The 18,936-nt window shown below is 40.1% G+C and overlaps 1 protein-coding gene across 1 annotated transcript in view; it reads left to right on the top strand.

The window, feature by feature from the left end:
* Window positions 1–18,936, top strand: part of LOC306757746 (copine-9-like) — a gene marked incomplete at both ends in the record, with an annotated part of 209,250 nt that overhangs the window by 88,135 nt on the left and 102,179 nt on the right. The window contains 2 exons of the mRNA XM_079242872.1: window positions 11,897–11,936; window positions 16,614–16,690. Coding sequence (XP_079098998.1) covers window positions 11,897–11,936; window positions 16,614–16,690 — 117 coding nt within the window. The remainder of the gene's footprint in view (window positions 1–11,896; window positions 11,937–16,613; window positions 16,691–18,936) is intronic.

An 18,936-nucleotide genomic window follows, 5' to 3' on the forward strand; every position in this document is an offset into this window, starting at 1 on the left:
AAGTCCAGGAATCTGCTGAGTAGAAGAGTTGTATAGTGTATACACATTCATTTTCTGAACCGCTTAATCCAATTCAGGGTTGTGGGTAAGCTGGAGCCTATCCCAGCTGGCTTTGGGCAACAGGCAGGGTACACCCTGGACAGCTCGCCAGTCCATCGCAGGGCCACACAGAGACGAACAACCATTCACGCTCACACTCACTCCTAGGGGCAATTTAGAGTAACCGATTAACCTAGCATGCATGTCTTTGGATGGTGGGAGGAAACTGGAGAACCCGGAGAGAAACCACACATGCATGAGGAGAACATGCAAACTCCACACAGAAAGGCCACGGTGGACTAATCATCTGAAAATGATGTCGCCCATTCTCAGGCACTCAAAATTAGGAGACAAATGGAACGCACCATTAGCACAAACAGAATGAGGAGTCCAAAGTTCTGAGGTTTTTCAGGACTTTACCTCAATCTTCTACATCATTGATCACAATACATTAATTAATAGGATTCAGGGTTTTGAGGGACTTCAGGAACTTTTTCTGAATGGGTAAATTCTTACGTTCTTCACAGAAAATTCAGTTCCTCAGGGTTCAGTTCTGGGCCCACTACTTCTCTTGAAATATCCCCAGGACAGATCACAGTGAATGTTCATCCATACATCCATCCATCCATACATCCATCCATCCATACATCCATCCCTCCATGCATTTTCTTAACTGCTGGTTAAGAAATGGTCATGGGGAGCCTATCCTAGCAATTAGCAGACGAGAGACGGGTACACCCTGGACTGGTCAGTCAATCACAGAACAGAGAACAGGACCAACACAGAGAGACAAACAACTGCTTGGTCACACTCACTCCTGGGGACAATTTAGGGTACCCACCTAACATGTATGTCTTTGGGCGGTGGAAGGAAGCCGGAGAGAACCCATGCATACACTGGGAGAGCAAATTTTACATAGAAAGATACTGAACACTTTTCGAACCATAGACCGGTTAAAAGTGAAGTCTATGTGGAAGTGCATAAAACTGCAGTTCCCCCTTCATTCGCTAGGGGGACCAAAACGGAGCAAATCCCCATAGACTCCCATGTTAAAAAGATCAAATTCTCGGCAGAAATAAACATGTGTACAGCCTGGTTGAAAAATCCATTTTCAGTTTAATAGGTCAGGTTTACCTTCATGACAACTCCTGGGGGGAGTGCATTTTTTTCTAACTCGCCCGTTAAAAAGTAATTTAATCTCGAAATTCTGCATATTTAGGGGCGTGTCCTTTTGATTGACAGGTACCCAATATCCTGCAAAATCTTCCCGAAGAACATAGAAGAAGTGTGGTTTTTTACAACAACATGACTTAGCTTTAGCCCGCTTACCTCCATTAGCTGGTTAGCTCGGTTAGCTCTTAGCTACAGAAAGCTTGGAGTTTGCTTGATATTGACATCACATTGAGCTGAGAGGGGGGCTGTGAGCATCATGGTGGATGATTGACCATCCACCATGATGCTCACAGCCCCCCTCTCAGCTCCACCTCTTTGCCCATATTTGTATTTTCCTAGTGAAACGACATGCATGCCCCTGCCAAAATGGCGATGGTAGGAACCGCCCACCGAGCTTCAGTTCTGGTCATCAGAAACCTTTTGGTGACGTCACGGAGGCTATGTCCATCTTTTTATATACAGTCCATGGTTCGAACCCACCATAGCTTATACAGTGAATGTCATCTTGAACTAATAATTTCTACTCAAATCAATATTTTATTCCAACCAAAAACAATGTCAGCATATAATGGTGTAATAATCTTTAATTTCTATGTGTCTGGATGCTCTCGCTCATCCATAACTCTGACAATTTACTGACTTTTTGGTCCTCTACCATTTCAATAAAATAATATGCTTGTAAAAAAAGCAGTGGGATTGAACTTAGCTGACAATTAAAACATAATTGACAATTGCTTGGACAGGGGTTGCAGGATGAGTATTGCGGGAAAGATCTGGTCCAGATGTCAGCTGGACTTATCATACTGGGAGTGTTGGATGTGGAATACTACAAGCGTAATGCGAGCCAGATGTGGTCAGGTTTCAGCTGCTGGCTTGGATGTGGGTTACAGGAAGTGTAGTATGGGCCAGATGTGGTCCAGATGTCAGCTGGACATGAGTTAGGTGACAGTAGGTTTGTTGTAGTGGTCATATCACCAAGTTTTGGCAGCCATATTCACATAAAGTCAACGCTGTAAGTCAAGCTCATATATGTCTGAAACCAAACTGTAGATGTGGGCCAAACATGTTTGGCTCTCTGGGAGGTGAATTGGAAAAGTGATGACATCATCCATTAGTACAAGTCCATGTTCTGCTGTGCCAGCTATCCGACAAAAGACGATTTACCTTTGATTATCAACACTTCAGCTCAGAGGAGCATCTGCTTTGGGGCAAAGCACCAACACAGAGCAGATGGGCTGCCATGAATGTGTCATGATGTGTGTTTTGTGATGTCTCTTTAGTTCCCTGTTTTATTTTGTAGTTTCTTCCTATTTTCCCTTTTTCTGTGTTCATTACTTCACCTGGGTTAATTTAGTTCATTTTTGTCACCTGTGTCTTGGCGGGTTCTGTGTATTTAAACCCCTCTGTTTTTGTCTTGAGTTGCTGGTCCATTGTAGCTGGTGTTGAGCTGGAGTTTAGTCCCCTGCCTTTTTGTTTAATAAACATTGTGAGACTGGATTCCTGCCTCCTGTCCTGCAAATGGGTCCACACCTCCACCTCTCCTTGACCGAATGGACAGTCATCTCAGACCCAGCAGGACAGAAAAAGGGACGTTTTAAGCTAAGCTAAAACCCCAGAGAGCATGACATGTAGCAAACTGGTGGGATTGTTGCTTAGGCTGGATCCAGTTTCAGAGTTGGTGGAGAGGAAGGTCCATTCACAATTCCTGGGAACCACACTGGCTATCAGTACCTGTTCCTAGTTACTCCCTTCATCTATTTATATCCTTTGGTTTATGTTCTCAGTTGCTGGTTCATTTTGTTTGCTCCATGTGCTTTTGATAGCTTCATGTGTTTTGCTTTTGGGTTTTTTAGATATTAAACGTATCTTTATTTTTCATCTTTGGCTCCCGTTCCTGCATTTGGGTCCACACCTCCACTACACCTTTGATAGTCACAAATGATTCCCAGTTTTACTTTTCATATACATCAATGAATTTCTGTAAAGACTGAAAAAGGCCAGGGAACAAAATATCCCTCTCCTGACTTTAAATGACTATTGCTGTGTTAAAAGAATTTTTCAACTTCATTCATCCATCTTCCACTCTGCTGAAAAATACTTCAGAAGTTGATGTTCACTGTTTTCTCTCTTTATGTTTAGGTTTAAAGCCAAACTGGTTTTCTGTACAAAAATGACAACATTTTAGGTTAGATCTACTAAGATTCCCATTTGCGAGGAGTAATTTGTGTGCACAGTTTAGAATCTCTCTTGTGGGCCTTGTGGGTTTGCGCGTGATTTACGAAGAGTCATTGCGTAAATTGGTGGCAGGTGCAAACATGTTTGAGACTCCTTATTTGAATAAGGGTTTTGAATGTGATGTGGTTTGCCGCATGACAAGTTTAGAGAGAAAACATGACCTGAAGCAGAGAAATCTGACTTCCACATAAAGGTATAATTGCAGGAAAACCAGACACAGGTGTGATGAATGAACTAAATGAGACCAGGTGACTCTAATGAACAAGAACATAGGTTAAACAAGAATCAAGGGAACTAAACAGGGGAAGGGGCTGCACGGTGGCATAGTGGTTAGCACTGTGGTCTCACAGTAAGAAGGTTGCTTGTTCAATTCTCAGCTGGGGCAAGGTTTGAACAGTGGCCTTACTGTGTGGAGTTTCCATGTTCTCCATGTGTATGTGCATGGGTTCTCCAGGTATTCCAGCTTCCTCCCACCATCTAAAGACATGAGTCATGAGTTAGGAGTGAGCATGAGTGGTTGTCTCTTTGTGTTAGCCCTGCAATGGACTGGCAGTCCAGGCAGTGACTCTGCATGTGTTTTAAAACACGTAAACCTTTTGTAGATCTGGGCCTTATTGTACTAAGAAGTATTAATAATTTAAGGACTCCTGAATGATGCTGACTAAAAAAAGACCTGTAATCATCTAAACAACCCACTGTTCTGGCTTTCTTCTTCATAACTGGCACTAAAAGAACAGACAACAGTGAGTCTGGTAACAAGCTATGAATCAAAGAGCCAGAAAAACAGATGGCATATTTAAATCGTTCAGTGGAGATGATAACCCACTCACTTTGTTGTTAGCCAACTTATTTATAGCCTGATAAGCTTCAATGGACATAATCAGCATTTTATCTTCACTATTTCTCAGCTTCATACAAGTTGCTTTAGTTTCTGTTAAATAATGTCTGTGCTACTGGTGCCATAAAATTATCTGATCCATCGATGGGGCTGAACCACTTAATCCAATTCAGGGTCGCGGGAAGCTGGAGCCTATCCCAGCAATCATAAGGCGAGGGACAGGAAACACCTGGACAGGTTGCCAGTCTACAGCAGGGCCAACACAGAGAAACAAACAACCTTTCACAGTCCCACTCACAAGGATTATTTAGTGATCAATTAATCTAACATGCGTGTCTTTGGCTGGTGGGAGGAAGCCGGAGTAACGGAAGAGAACATGTAAACTCCACACAGAAACCACCAGCCACCTTCTTGCTGTGAGGCCACAGTGCAGCCTGTCATTGCTTTCCAAAAGAAGGAAAAAAAACCCCAAAAGATCACTTTTCAGCTCTAGAATCATCCCTCGTCCGGAACAACAGCCGCTGGGTTTTGACCTTCCCTGTTGTCTCCCCTACTTTTATGTTCTTATGATTGCAAATTAATAAAACATAACTATTCTCTCCCAAAGCCTTTGAAGCATTAAAATAATAGATGTATACACAAAAACATAATCCAAAATCTAATCTTAGGCCTTTCAGAAGCATAGTTCTGATCCCACATCAAACAGGTGTGCCACACTGGACCTGCATGCGGTGGTGGGTTAGGGGGTTAGAGACTGAATCGCCCAACCTTCTCCAGATGGAGATAGATTCTTACAGTGACGTTTTCACACACGAAATAAAATTAAATGTCTGTTAAAGATGACAAATGGTTATGGTTTAACACGTCCATTAATCACTTGCCAATATTTGCTCATTCGTGTGTGATTTGTTGGAGCATGTTTCCCTGGTTAGTTAGTTCTGATCACAGTAAACACACAGTTTATGAGGAATTTAGAAATGCAGAAAGTTTGGAAAGTATCTTTTTCAGGGGCTGCAGGTTCAAGTGACAGTTCTGTGATCGATATCATCATTTACACTGATCAATTAAACCATGCTGCAGACTGGGAAAATACAAAAACAGGCTACAATGAGAATAAGTAACGCAAATAGGAGTGTCAATTAATGTTGGCTTTTCCTGTAGGAAGAGTCTCCAGTATAGAACTGGAGAGGAAGCTCCAGCTGCAAGATTAGATATAGCAGCCAATGGCCTAATGTTTAACATGGTGCTGTCTGAGGTCTCAAAGGGGGTTTTTGTAGTTTATTTTGTTTAAGTTTTTAATAAGTTTTCTACTAAATCATACCTTTTTTTTTGCAGAAATACACCTGTGCAGTATTTTCACTTTAAAGGTGAGGAAATAAAGACAAGCACCAGGATGAAGAGTGTCTGCTCTCACCAAGGGATTGGATAGGCGCTAGCTTCTCTGCAACTCTTAACTGGAACAAGTGGTTAAAAACGGATGGATGGATGGATGCACTGTGCAGGTTCCTTGTCACCCAGACTAGACCTCTTGACACTTCTTTGTCAACCCATGAAAATGTTCTAGGTCAGTGTTTTTCAACCTTTTCTGAGCTGAGGTACATTATTTCCAATGAAAAGATCACAGGGCACATTACAAACAGAAATTAAGACAAAATGAAACTCCGTAAACTGTATTAACAATATGAAGTTGTTCTTGTCAAAATATATTTATTAAAATAATTTCCCATGGCATACATTACAATCTCTCAAGGCACACACTGTGCCGTGTTTTTCAACCCATGGTTGTTTCTTTTAGGGAGTCTGTAAAGCTGCTTTGTGGCCAAGTTTAACTCTGGATCTTTGTTACCCCAAAACTGGTTTACTTCTTGATACTGGAAACGTAACCAGTTCCAGAGTAGAAAAGAGTCTGGGCTAAAAGCACCTACAAACCAGTCCGTTCTCTGAGAAAATGGAAATTAAGAGTCAGAGTAGAATCAAAGACCCTCTGCAATGTTTGATTTTCACCCACCTTCCTCATTATGAGATGCATCATCAGAAGGGATTATGTATTTTTAAAGATTCGGGACTGATGTTATATATGTGGAAGAGTTGACAGTGTGGGGGAGGAGGAAGCTGCAGGGTAGCAGAAGAAAGGCCCAAGTGTCAAGATAGACAGTGAACAAGGTTGATGAGATCTCACTCTTTAAACTCCTGTCAAAGCTTCACTGCTGTTGCATCAGTAGTATTTATATCAAATCAAATCAACCTTTATTTATGTAGCACTTTTGGTACACATGCATTGCAAAGTGCTTTGCAGTGTTTTGCAGTGGCCTATTGGACAAGTTGGAAATTTGTCCAATAGGCCACTGCTCGTCTCTTGGTTGGAGCGCATACGAGAGAACACATTACATCTATTTTAGCATTGCTTCATTGGCTTCCTGTACATTTTAGAGTTCATTTTGAGGTTCTTTTATTTGTTTTTAAGTCCTGACATGGTCTGGCCCCTCTGTGGGTCTCTGAGCTGCTAACTCCATACTCTCCAGATCAGCAGATAGAACTGATGGACAACTATGGAATTCTTTGCTGCTACAGCGAAGAGAAGCCACATCACTGACAACTTTTAAAACCTGCCTAAAGACCCATTTTATGACCTAGCGTGTCATCCAGTATGAGACTCTGCTTCTTATGTTATTATAGATTTGTTTTAAATTTTTTAATGGTTTTACTTTTGATTGCTTTTTGTTGTTTTATCTTTTATTCCTTTAACTTCTATTATTCAGATCTCACTCTGCGTTTTTTAATGTTTTGCTTCTTTGTTCAGCACTTTGTTGCAGCTGGCGTTGTGTTGAAGTGCTTTATAAATAAAGTTGGGTGGCAACTCCTTGAGAAAGGGATACAGATGAAAGAGAAGGGGACGGAATCATGATAGAAAAATATCAAATGAATGGGGATTCAGTGTAAGTTGGGCCGCCAGTTCGCTGAGTTTTATGGACCAGTCAGACCAATAAATAAACTGTGTTGGCCCACCAGGAAAATGGTGGTCCAATGACCAGACAGTCCCTGCCCTTTATACTGTAGATGTTTCCATATTTAACACTCTTGACTGAAATAATAGGCTGATTGACAGGCTTGTAAGGGCTTGATGAGGCATTTTGATGTTTATCAGGTGTGTAGGAGTAGAAAAACATGGAGAGCAGAGAGTCCTGAGAAAGCTGGAATGAAAAACAATGACATGATCACAGCCTGTCTTCCACTTGTCTGTTCAGCTGGATAAAGGCTCAGACTTGAGTTTCACTGATAACAGGGTTCAGGTGTTCCACAGATTCTCCTTACCTCAGCCAAGGAGGTTATGTTTCTACCGGCGTTTATATGTTTGTTTGTATTTAAGATAACTCAAAAAGTTATGGGTGGATTTTCATGAGTTGTTGGAGATGTGAAAATGAAGGACCAATTTAATTTTGGTGGTGATCTGGATCACCGTTTGGATCCAGGAACTTTTTAAAGGCTTTGGACTCTCCAAATGCTTTTCTAGTTTTGTTTTATTATCATAATAATAATGGGCTTTTCATGTTGGTGGTGACATTTATGTTTATCTTGTTAATTTATTTCATGTTTGGTGGCAATTCTTGAAGCAAAAGCAGCTTTGTTTTTTTGTTTTTTTTTGTTTTTTTGTTTTAAATAAAAATGTCACTTTTTTGTGATTAATCTCTGTGGTGGTATGTCATAGTACTGCTGCTGAGATTGATCTGTACCTTGAACTCATTAGATTTTTCATTAGGAAGTTTCTCCTTTCATAAATTTTAGAATTCTGCTTTTAATTCAGGGAATAGCTTTTTATGCAAAGCTTATAGTAGAGCTGATTAGTGGTGAACAGTAAAAATGACTAATGTGTCTAAGAAATAAACCCCTAACGTCACAGAAAGCATTATTATAACTTACAATAGGTGTATAAAAAAAGAAGTTGGTTTAATGTATCAAGTTTTATTATAGTTTCTTTTTATATATAATTATATATATGAACATTTTGTCCTTTGTGACAAAGGCTTTAGAGGTTAGTTAATTAAACTGGTGCCTGTAGGACAAGAGTAAGAAACAGTTGTGCTCAAAGCACCCAAACGGCTGGCGGCAGCCTGGATGGAGTTACTCTGGACAATTCAGATATTATACAGGACATATCAACTTTTCAAAGTAATAAATAAGTAATGAAAAAATTACCCATTAAATTCACAATAATTTCCCACTGTTCTCTGGGTTAATTTGGTTTTCTATGTTTGGCACGTACCAGCTGTTAGGGTTGTTTGGCTTTAAACTGAGAGAAAATACAGTTAAACCTGCAGTCACAGTTTGCATTATAGTGACAGATTTTGTGCTTAAAAGTTTTTAAATGACTCCCCTCCTCTTGCTCTCCTAATAACTTTATTATGTCATATTTGCACATTAATTTAAATCTCTTTCACCCCCTGACAGCAAAAATGTCCTTCTTCAGTGATGTCAAATTTAAGTTTAATATGCTCATTGAATGTGACAAGTTTGGTTTAATGTCCGACCTTTAGCAGTGGCAGACCTTAGTAAACGAAGCTCTTAATGAATGGAGGTGGACAGAAAAAGCTGAGGTGGACCCAATGACATAAAAACTGAAAATCAGAGACAAAATGTCTGTTTGGAGTGATAAACCCTTCCTTCCTTCTTCTGAGGTCCTTAAAAAACTTGGAGAATATTCCTGAAGAATACTGAAGAATTTACAAGAATTCTTCTCCAGTAACCAGTAGTTAAGGGATCCTGACTTTCAAGGATTTAAAAAAACAAACTTTTTGTCTTCTAAACTGTATTTTCACTCTACATTTTGGTAAATTACACCTATTTCTCAATTTCTGTAAGAAATATCTCTACCTTTGCATAAGACATTTACCTATCTATCTATCTATCTATCTATCTATCTATCTATCTATCTATCTATCTATCTATCTATCTATCTATCTATCTATCTATCTATCTATCTATCTATCTATCTATCTATCTATCATCTACCTACCTACCGACCTATATTTATGAGGTATTTTAACTAAGGGCCGCCACTGGGTTGAAACTGGAAACTAATAACTGACGGTTAGTTTCAGTCTCAAGAGGATTTTGGTGTAAATGCATTGGGACATATATGTAAGAAGCGTAATAAAGGATATGAATCCAAACCCTTGCCTTTTGAACCATTTGTTATCATGCTACTCAAACACAAGGCATTGACTGGGCAAGTTAATGCCAGTGGGCTGGTCCAGTGTAAGTTGGGCCGCCGGTTGGCTGAGTCTCTGTTACCACAGTTCTGACTGGGGCTGTACTATTTTGTGATTTATTGTAACTCTGTGATATGAAAAAATACAGGAATCTTTGAATAAATGGCTTAAGTTATGCTGCACTTCTGCCATCTCGTTGACAATGAACCTGCACTGGTGTTACCACTTTTTGTGGATGTTAAAAGTATATTTTTTGTCTGCATTTGCGAGTTTTTCTTATTATTATGTTTTACTGCTTACTTTTATCGTGCCATGTCCTGAGTAAAGGCTTCGTTCTGTCATTTTTCATTTACGACTGCACACAGCAGTTGTAAACTCCTCATCTGTTTCTGCAGGTTGTAGATGGACAGATGAACATGTTGAGTTCATTTGGCTCCTACATTGCTGGACCTGCGATGTGTCTATTCCACACACGTACATTGCAATGTGCAAACGATTTATTGAGCAGCTCTAGATCTGAGGAAACAGTTTGGTCCTAAAATAAAAGTAGTAAGACGGCTCTTAACCCAGATCTTCGCTGCAATTTCCCGTGCTCTCTGAAAGGTGGATGGAGAAGCTAGTTGGATCGTCACTCTTAAGACAAGTCGCAGTCAAACACTCAGTGCAACGTCTGTACTACAGAAGCAGTCCTTTGCAGGTTCTGTGCTTATGTAAGGGAAGGACAGGAAGAAGGATTGGTAGCTTCTAGTAGGCCAAGCTGGTCCTGGATGCAGAAATTGAGATTATCCTTCAGATCATGAGGAGAGCAAGAAGTATGTGACTCTTCTCTGGAGAGTCTGGAATGACAGCAAGCAGTGACTCCACACACGTGGCGTCTTGGAGAAAGAAAAAGTGCGTAAATTCAGTCACAACCAGGAGACTAGATTTGATTGGGTATGGAAGTCTGAAGCATTTCCTGTCCTCCTGTGGTTTGGTTTGCTTTCTAACGGAGCCAAACTGGACGATGTCGTGCAGTTACAACAATTGTTCACTAGGCGGCGAAATTCTCCAAAAACAACCCCTGACCAAGTCGAAAGAAGGCAAGGTGGCTCATAGACTGGCCAGGATTTAAAAAGGCTTTTCACCACAATAAACAACAGTGCAACAACAGTTTTCTACAGTCTGGTTTCTGTTTTTACTTTGGTGTTCAAACCTAAAACCTTTTTCAGCAGAATCTGCCCCGTATGAGCAGCAGGAGGCGGCCAGATAACCGCCATGTCGATCAAGTCACTTCCTCTCTGGTTCCCTGGACGGTCCGTTTGCTTTCACGCTGTAAGTGAACTGCAGCAGAGTTCATTGGTAAGCAAACCGAGAACTCAGTTTTATATGTGGACCAGAGTGTGAATGAGCATTCATACTGCTCCAGACAGACCATACGATCTGTGGAAGTGGACCTGGGTTCATCTAAAGTGGGCCAGTGTGGATCTTGAGCTTCCTTTGAGAAATTAGGGTTTGGCTAACTGGTGAGAGAGCGACTCCCGCTAAGCTGACTTTCAGCATCATTGACTAGTTTGACACAGCCAGTCTGTGGTAGTTAGTCAGTGTAGTGGTCACAGATATGCTGTAACTACATCCTCCACATCAAGTATGTGGCTTTAAGAAGTTAAAAGAGATGTAAAAATGGGTAAAAATATTTTGAGCTGGTCATTGTTGAGCTCAGCTCTGTCCTCCCAGTAGGCTTTGGGACAGTGTTAAACAAAAAGCAGCAGTTAGAGGAGTAGAGGCTGAAATCCATTGTGGGATAAGGGACTGAAGGATACACAGTCTGCATAATGTTATTCAACAGAAGTGGATTTTCTTTGTCAGACATGAACCAAATCCTTTTTAAACAAACCCCTGGTGACATCTCGAAACACAAAATCCTGGGGGAAAGAAGCTTTAAGAGAAAAAGGGAGAGCACATCTGCTGGGGAAAGAAGTCTGCTTATCTCTGAAGTTTTATATTTCTGTGCTGTCCATTTGCATATTTTTTTATACTTCCTCAACTTTACACTCACCTAAATTATAAATGCTAAAAATGTTATTTCACCAACCCGTGTCACAGGTTGGCGCACATTTGTTGCTGCTTTTTCTAACATTTCATAGTCTTATACTGTGGTGATGCATAATTCATCCATTCATTCTCTTTTCTGCTTAGTTCAGTTCAGATAGCAGGAGCCTGTCAGGCGAGAGGCAGGGTAAATTCTGGACAGGTACATCTGGTACATACCGGTACATCCTGGACAGGTCGCCAGTCCAGTGCAGGGTCAACACAGAGTAATAAATAACCACGCACGCCTAGCGATAATTCACTTTCTTTTTTCGAGTCCTGTTATTTATACATGTTAAAGGAAATCTATTAAAGTACATCATGTTTTTTTTTTCAGGTATAATGTGGATACCAGGAGCTCCAACCTTTCCAAACATGTAAGTACTTTTAAAAAAAACCTCTTTACACATGTGCTGGTATGAAGAGAGCATCTTTCTCCTCAAGATTCTTTTTTCTACTCTGTTTGTTTCTACTCTGCTTGGAGGACTGGCTCCAAGAACCTTCCCTGCACGTCAGGCTTAACTTATTACTTCTTTTTGTCAGTTAATCTTGAATATTGTGGATTTGCATTTCAAGCGAAGATTTTATCTTACTTGATGATTGATTTGATTTATGTCATGTAAAATTAAAATATATATTGACTTAAATATTGCTGTTGTTGTTGGCTAGCAGTAGGGCGCCACAGTAAAGACCTGTAAGGTGGCTTTTCGACTGAGCTGGTTCCAGAGCTGGTTCGGAGCCAAAGCCAGACTTCGCACCGGTTCTGTGGTTTTCGACTGCCTAGGCACTGGCGGTTCTCAAAACCGGTTCTATCCTGGCACCAACTCTTTGCTGGGCCAAAGTTAAGAACCACTTCACATTGTGTGCGTCAGGAACTGGGGGCAGGGTTGCCTGGCCAAAATAAGAGCGTGGAAACATGGACCAACATCTATATACAAGCGAAGAAATGGATGCTAAAAGTAAGTAGAATTGGTCCGAGGAGGAGATCCAGTGTTTTCTTGCTCTTTGGTCATCCACGGAAGTACAGCAAAAACTGGATGGTGCAAATCGGACAAAGCCTGTGTTTAAGATGTTGCAAAGGGAGATGTCTGCTGCAGGCTACGAGCGGAGCATCGACCAACTGGTTAACAACTGCGTCTGATTGTTAAACGCGGACATACAACCGTTCAGAGATTTGTAGCCCATCTGTGATACCCGACACAAAATAGGAAGACCAAGAACCAAGGGGGGGGTTGGCGTATGCAAAATGTTTTTGGTCGAAACAGACTCATTCAGTCAAAACCAAAAACCGGTTCTTCGATCGTGCCGGAGCTGAACCACCTAAGCGCTGGCTCTAGCACCAGCACCGGCTTTTCATGGTCGAAAAGCCCTAAAAGTGAGCTTAAATATCAGAAAACTGTAAGCAAACATGAAAATGCAACTAAATATCAGGAAAAGTGTGAACTGAAGCAGATTCTATTGATGTTTTTGCAGAGGCGTGATTTTCACTGTTTTTATTTTACTAATTAAAATAATTACAGAAAGGAATGAAGCATTGTCAAGATGTTTGGTGAGAAGAAGATGAAAATGTTCTGGGTGTCATTAAAAAGACAATAACTCCAAATAAAAAAAACAGAAACAATGTGTTGCAGTCTTTTTATGTAATTATTTTTTACTGTATTTTTTTACTGTAAGAAACATGTCAATTCAGATTGATTTTTATTGTTTTTCCAGCCTTTTCTCTAACTTCTGTCTCCGTTTCCTAACTGCTTCCTGCCTGATGAGCAGAAGGTAAGCCGATAACACTTCAATTATTTCTCCCTGCACTGAAAAATCTTTCTAAAATGTTTCTTTGGGCTGTCAAACAGGCAATATCTCAGTTTTTATTATTTTGGCTGTTATTTGAATGGACCAGACAAAAAATCTTGTTTTTTCTCGTTCCTGTGGCTTTGAGAGCAAGAACTAAGTTCTCTCATCCCGTGATAGATGTAACATTCATCCTGGGGCATCCAGGAAGGTCCACTGGTCCTTCTGCAGCCCGATGACCAGACAACACGTCTGATGCACGTTGCAGTTGTGTTCCTTTCTGCTCTGCGGGTTGGGAAAATGAGTACGCAGCCAGTTTTTGAGGGGTATCCAGTGTCACCTGCTAGGTTGGTGAACGGGTTAGGTACTAGTTTGAACAATAATAGCAATTTTTACCTGAATTATCGTTACCTAGAAACGAGCCATCCTGCACAGCTGCAGCCTTAAGTCTCACACTGCAGGGTCCCAGACTGAATGACTCATGGACAGACCCAGACCAACAAGCCACTGGACTGGCGAGCAACATGTTTGCATCCCATATGATCTGGATCATAGAAAATTAAAATACTTTTCATTAAGACAGCAAGCTGTTGGCTGTGATGTCACCAATGGATGAGCCAGTAAGGTTGCAATAAAACCCAGTGTTGTCAGCACTTGCAAAGCAACGGGCACGGGATGGTTACGGCTGGTGTGTCTCTCTAACGACCGGCCCAAGTCATTATTGAAGCCAATAAGTCTGGCTGGACCTCTGCTCACCGTGCACCACATACTGCAGCAAAGCCAGATAAGCCATTGTACGTTTTTTTCCCCCTTATTTTTCCATTTACATTTAATCATCACTTATTCATCTTAACAGCTACAGGTGGGGGAACCCTGGAAAATTAAATATTAGACTTGAAAAATGTCATAATCTTCATAAACGAGGAGGCTAAAGTGACTTTTGGTTCATCCAGTTCACCGCTGTGATGAGGTGCCGACATGCTCAAAATCAGATTATCTGAATGAGAAAATGCCAAATTCAGATTTTCTATTTTTTTAATAGAACATAATTAAAACTACTACAGCATACAATCAAACAATTTAGTGCTCATCTTGTTTGTGGAATTATCTCTTTAAAAGAAGACACTTTTTTCCGTCAATCATCTGTTTCCTTACCGGCTGTTTATACCAGCTCTCTAGTTCCTCTGCATGCATGTTACAGCATTTTACTTTAACAATACCAATACAAGAATCTTCTACATGTGTTTGTATATATATCCTGCAAGCTCACATCCAAACTGCACATCTCATTAATTTATTTACATTTGACATTAATAAAATCTAAAGCTCGAGCATCCTGTTCGTACTTCTCACCTGCACCCTTTTCCAAGCTTTCTGTATGTCTGTGGTACACTTATAATTCCTGCCTGATTTTCCTGTTTCCTGTGAAAATAACTCTTCAGGTGAAATAAACCGAAGTCTAAGACAACTTTGTTTATGTCTGCAGGGTAATGCAGTTTGACAGTCCTCAGTTCATACAATAGATACAACCTTTAAAACCAATCAATAAAGCTCCAGTGTGTGAGAATTACAGCCACTAGTGGTTCAATAACTGCAAACAATCGAGTGGCGCTCTCTGGCACCTTGATGAGTGTGATGAGGAACAGATCTATACATAATTCGGTTTTGTTACTGATACCGATAAATGACAAACATGTCCTCCATTTATTTGGTACAACATCACATTGACTGAACTTACCTTTGCAGAGGAAAGCTGCAACCTTTATGACAGTTCTGCAGTCCCCCTCTCTCATGAACTGTCTCCATCCGTAAACTCTACTTACGACCCATGAAGCCCTGTTCCAACACCTGGCTCACATTAATCCGATCCAGCAGGCAATTGAATTTTGCACAGTGACTAATCAATTTTAGTCAGGTATGTAGGAACAGGGCTACATGGAAAACCTGCAGGACATCAAGGATCAAGGAACAACTTTGTACACACACACACACACACACACACACACACACACACACACACATATATATATAGATATATGTCTATATATGTATATATAGACATATGTGTATATATGTATATATATATATGTATATATATATATATATATATATATATATATATATATATATATATATATATATATATATATATATATATATATATTTATACACACACACACACACATATATATATAGATATATGTCTATATATGTATATATAGACATATGTGTATATAATATATATATATATATATATATATATATATATATATATATATATATATATATGTATATATATATATATATATATATATATATATATATATATATATATATATGTATATATATATATATATATATATATATATATATATATATATATATATATATATATATATATATATATATATATATATATATATATATATGTATGTATATATATATATATATGTGTGTGTGTGTGTGTGTGTGTGTGTGTGTGTGTGTATAATTTATTTTAATTGGCTAATTTCTGCCAAAGTTGAAAACGGCAAATTGAAAGATTAAGGTTAACAATTAGGGGAGTTCAAATATATAAAGCTGAAAGTCCTGATGTAGTTTGTAGAAGCAAATTACCTTATTGGTCAGTCCATCTTAGTGAGTAAGTACTCTCCTCGCTCTTCTAGTTATTTGCTTCTTGGCCAGACACTGAGTCAGTGGAGAACATCCACTATACCTGTTTAAAACTAGCAGAGCAAAAGGACTGCATGAATTCAGGCCTGATGTCTCTTGTCACGTAAGGCTCTGAGAGGATCATTTCTGATGAGATTGTTTCTTTAACAGCCTGCAGACTGGATCTTGTACAGTTTCCTTACAAGACAGGAAAGGTGCAGATGATTCCAACATTTGGACTGAGTGTACAAGCATCCTAAAACTCCCATGTTCCAAGCTAGACTTTCATTGGCTGCTTCAGCTTTTAACAAGATGCAGATTCAAGTGACTTGCTTCTGATTTGAATCCTTTAATGTTCACAATGAGAAAAATGCCATTTGTTTTGGACAAAAATAGCTAGGTTAAATGTTTTGAAGCATACTGAGATTCATGTGCAGTGAAAAAAAAAAAAATAAAATAATGCTTCATATTTTACTCTCAGGATGGTTGCGGTTCTCACATTTCTGCACAGAAATGAGTAGAATTTTTGTATTTTGCTTAAATGTTTTGTATTGGAAAGGAAGCGCATCAAATGATGAAGCAAATGACAAAACTTTAAGATGATGATCTCTTTACAGGACTTTCTGGGTCAGATGTTCTGCACTTTGGGAGAGATTATCGGTTCTCCTGGTGGAAGACTGGAAAGGACACTATCGTAAGTACAACATGCAGTCAATAAATATCCACCTGATCGTGTGATGTTCCAAATCATTAGTAACATTTAGGAAGTTACAACGTGTATTAATAAAAACACAACAGCCAACTGACTGTTCACTCTGTGTGTGTGTATTTGTAGGGCTTTAAGTTGACACGCCCAAAACCCCACCAAATGCAGGTTAAAATGTGGTTTAGTGGGAATAAATAAAATTCTAAGCCTCAGTCAGTGTGAGAAATATCAACTCTCATCAGGGAGAGACAGATCTTCAGCTCAGCATGCAGATGGACACACCTTGCAGCCAATCAGATGCCAGGATCTGGGGCGATGCAAGTGTAGTGGTATAGACAAGGTTAACAGTCAGTGAGAGTGGTAGGGCAGAGGACGGACACACAAATCCATACATATAAATTTATAATTATGTGTAGATTGTATATACATTTATATAGATGGATGGATGGATGGATGGATGGATGGATGTCTGAACATTATCTTCAGCTGCTGTGTGAACTTTTTTAAAGAGTCTTATCGAAACAGTTTAACGTCTATTTCTGTAAATGGAGGAACTATTATGACGCTTAGCAAATAAAAATTTAGCATTAAAATCCTGATGGAGGATTTCTCTGACTTCTTCATGGTATGGCGTACATTAGTTCATGTGGTCTATTTTTTCTTTTTCTACTTTTTCACAATGTCTACAATGTTTTTAGATCAATGTCAGACAGAATTTACTCTCATGCACTACCAACAACTGACTGTCACCCTAAACAATTGTTTACTTTTTTTATTTTAAGTGAAGCTCCAGCCTTCATCAGCAAGCTGAACCAGTCTGAAGTGAAACGTTGACACTGACATTCCAGATAACTGTGAGAATTTGGAAAAGAATCAGATCTATTTCTTGGAAAATTCTCAGCTTCACCTTCCTGTCTTTGATCGGTCCATCATGTTAATCTCATCTGCTGATAAAAGATTGTTTCCTCCACAACCTCTGAGCGAGCAAAGCACTTAGCGATGTGTGTGCCTGCGGCTCATAGTGTGAAGCAGAATTAAGCCATTTTTCCACTGAGCCACTGGTTTATGTGTTTAAAACAGCCTGTTGGGCATCCACATGTTACAGGCTAACAGCAACACGTCTGTCCAAAAGGAGACATTTATTATCTTGTTTGGAGATGATGGCACCTGAGTGGGTTTAAAAATCTTTTCATTGACGAGTTCAACATCTACCAAACATAAACAATCCCACCAGGGTAAAAAACACCCCACTTAACCAGCCACCGTAAGATCATTCCCACACACTCCCGTGTTTGTCAAAGCAAATCAAGGTGCTCATCCTGCACTCTCATTAATCTTTGTTGAGGCTTGCAGAGCATATCTTAATTCAGACAGCTTGTCAATGAGCGGGAGATGCTCGGATGCCCCTGAATGCTGTTGACTTCCAGCAGCATTCCTTCAGTGTGTGCAGAAATGTTAGTTGTGTTCAGACTAGCAAAGCTGTGTTGGTGGTGTGAGTTGTGCTGTGAAGAAGTAAAGAGGTAACTGACGGCTGTGACATGGATGAGTTACAATCAACACCGAGATGTGTCACCACAATTTCTAAAAAGTTGGGACGTGGTCTAAAATGTAAATAAAGAGTACATTGATAGGCAAATCAACGGAATACACCGCAAAGACAAGATATTTACCATCAAAATGGATAAATGTCATTGTTTTTGCAAACATTTACTCAGTTTGAGTTTGATGCCTGGACAGGGCCAACACCTGTTTGGATCATTCCACAGGTAAACAGGTGAAGTGGAAACAGGCAAGTGTCATCATTGGGTATAGAAGGAGCATCCTCAAAATCCTCAGCTGTTCTCTGGCAAGGATGGAACGAGGTTCACAAGTTTGTGAACAACTTCGTGAACAAATAGTCCATCCATCTTCAGCCGCTTACCCGGGGTCGGGTTGCGGGGGCAGCAGCCTAAGCAAGGAAGCCCAGACTTCCCTTTCCCCAGCCACATTTGCCAACTCTGTGGGGGGGATCCCAAGGTGTTACCAGGCCAGCCGAGAGATATAATCCCTCCAGCGTGTCCTGGGTCTCCTCCCAGAGGGACGTGCCTGGAACACCTCACCTGAGTCCACTACTTTTTTTTCTCTGGAAATTCGGACACCCCTAGAAAATGGGATAAACAGTGTGTCGGAAATGATGCGGACATTCGGACACCCCTAGAAAATGGCGTGAGCACCGTGTCGGGAATGGTGCAGAC

This window comes from Telmatherina bonti, assembly GCF_933228915.1.
Source record: "Telmatherina bonti genome assembly, chromosome: 6".
In the NCBI taxonomy this organism is placed as follows: Eukaryota; Metazoa; Chordata; class Actinopteri; order Atheriniformes; family Telmatherinidae; genus Telmatherina; species Telmatherina bonti.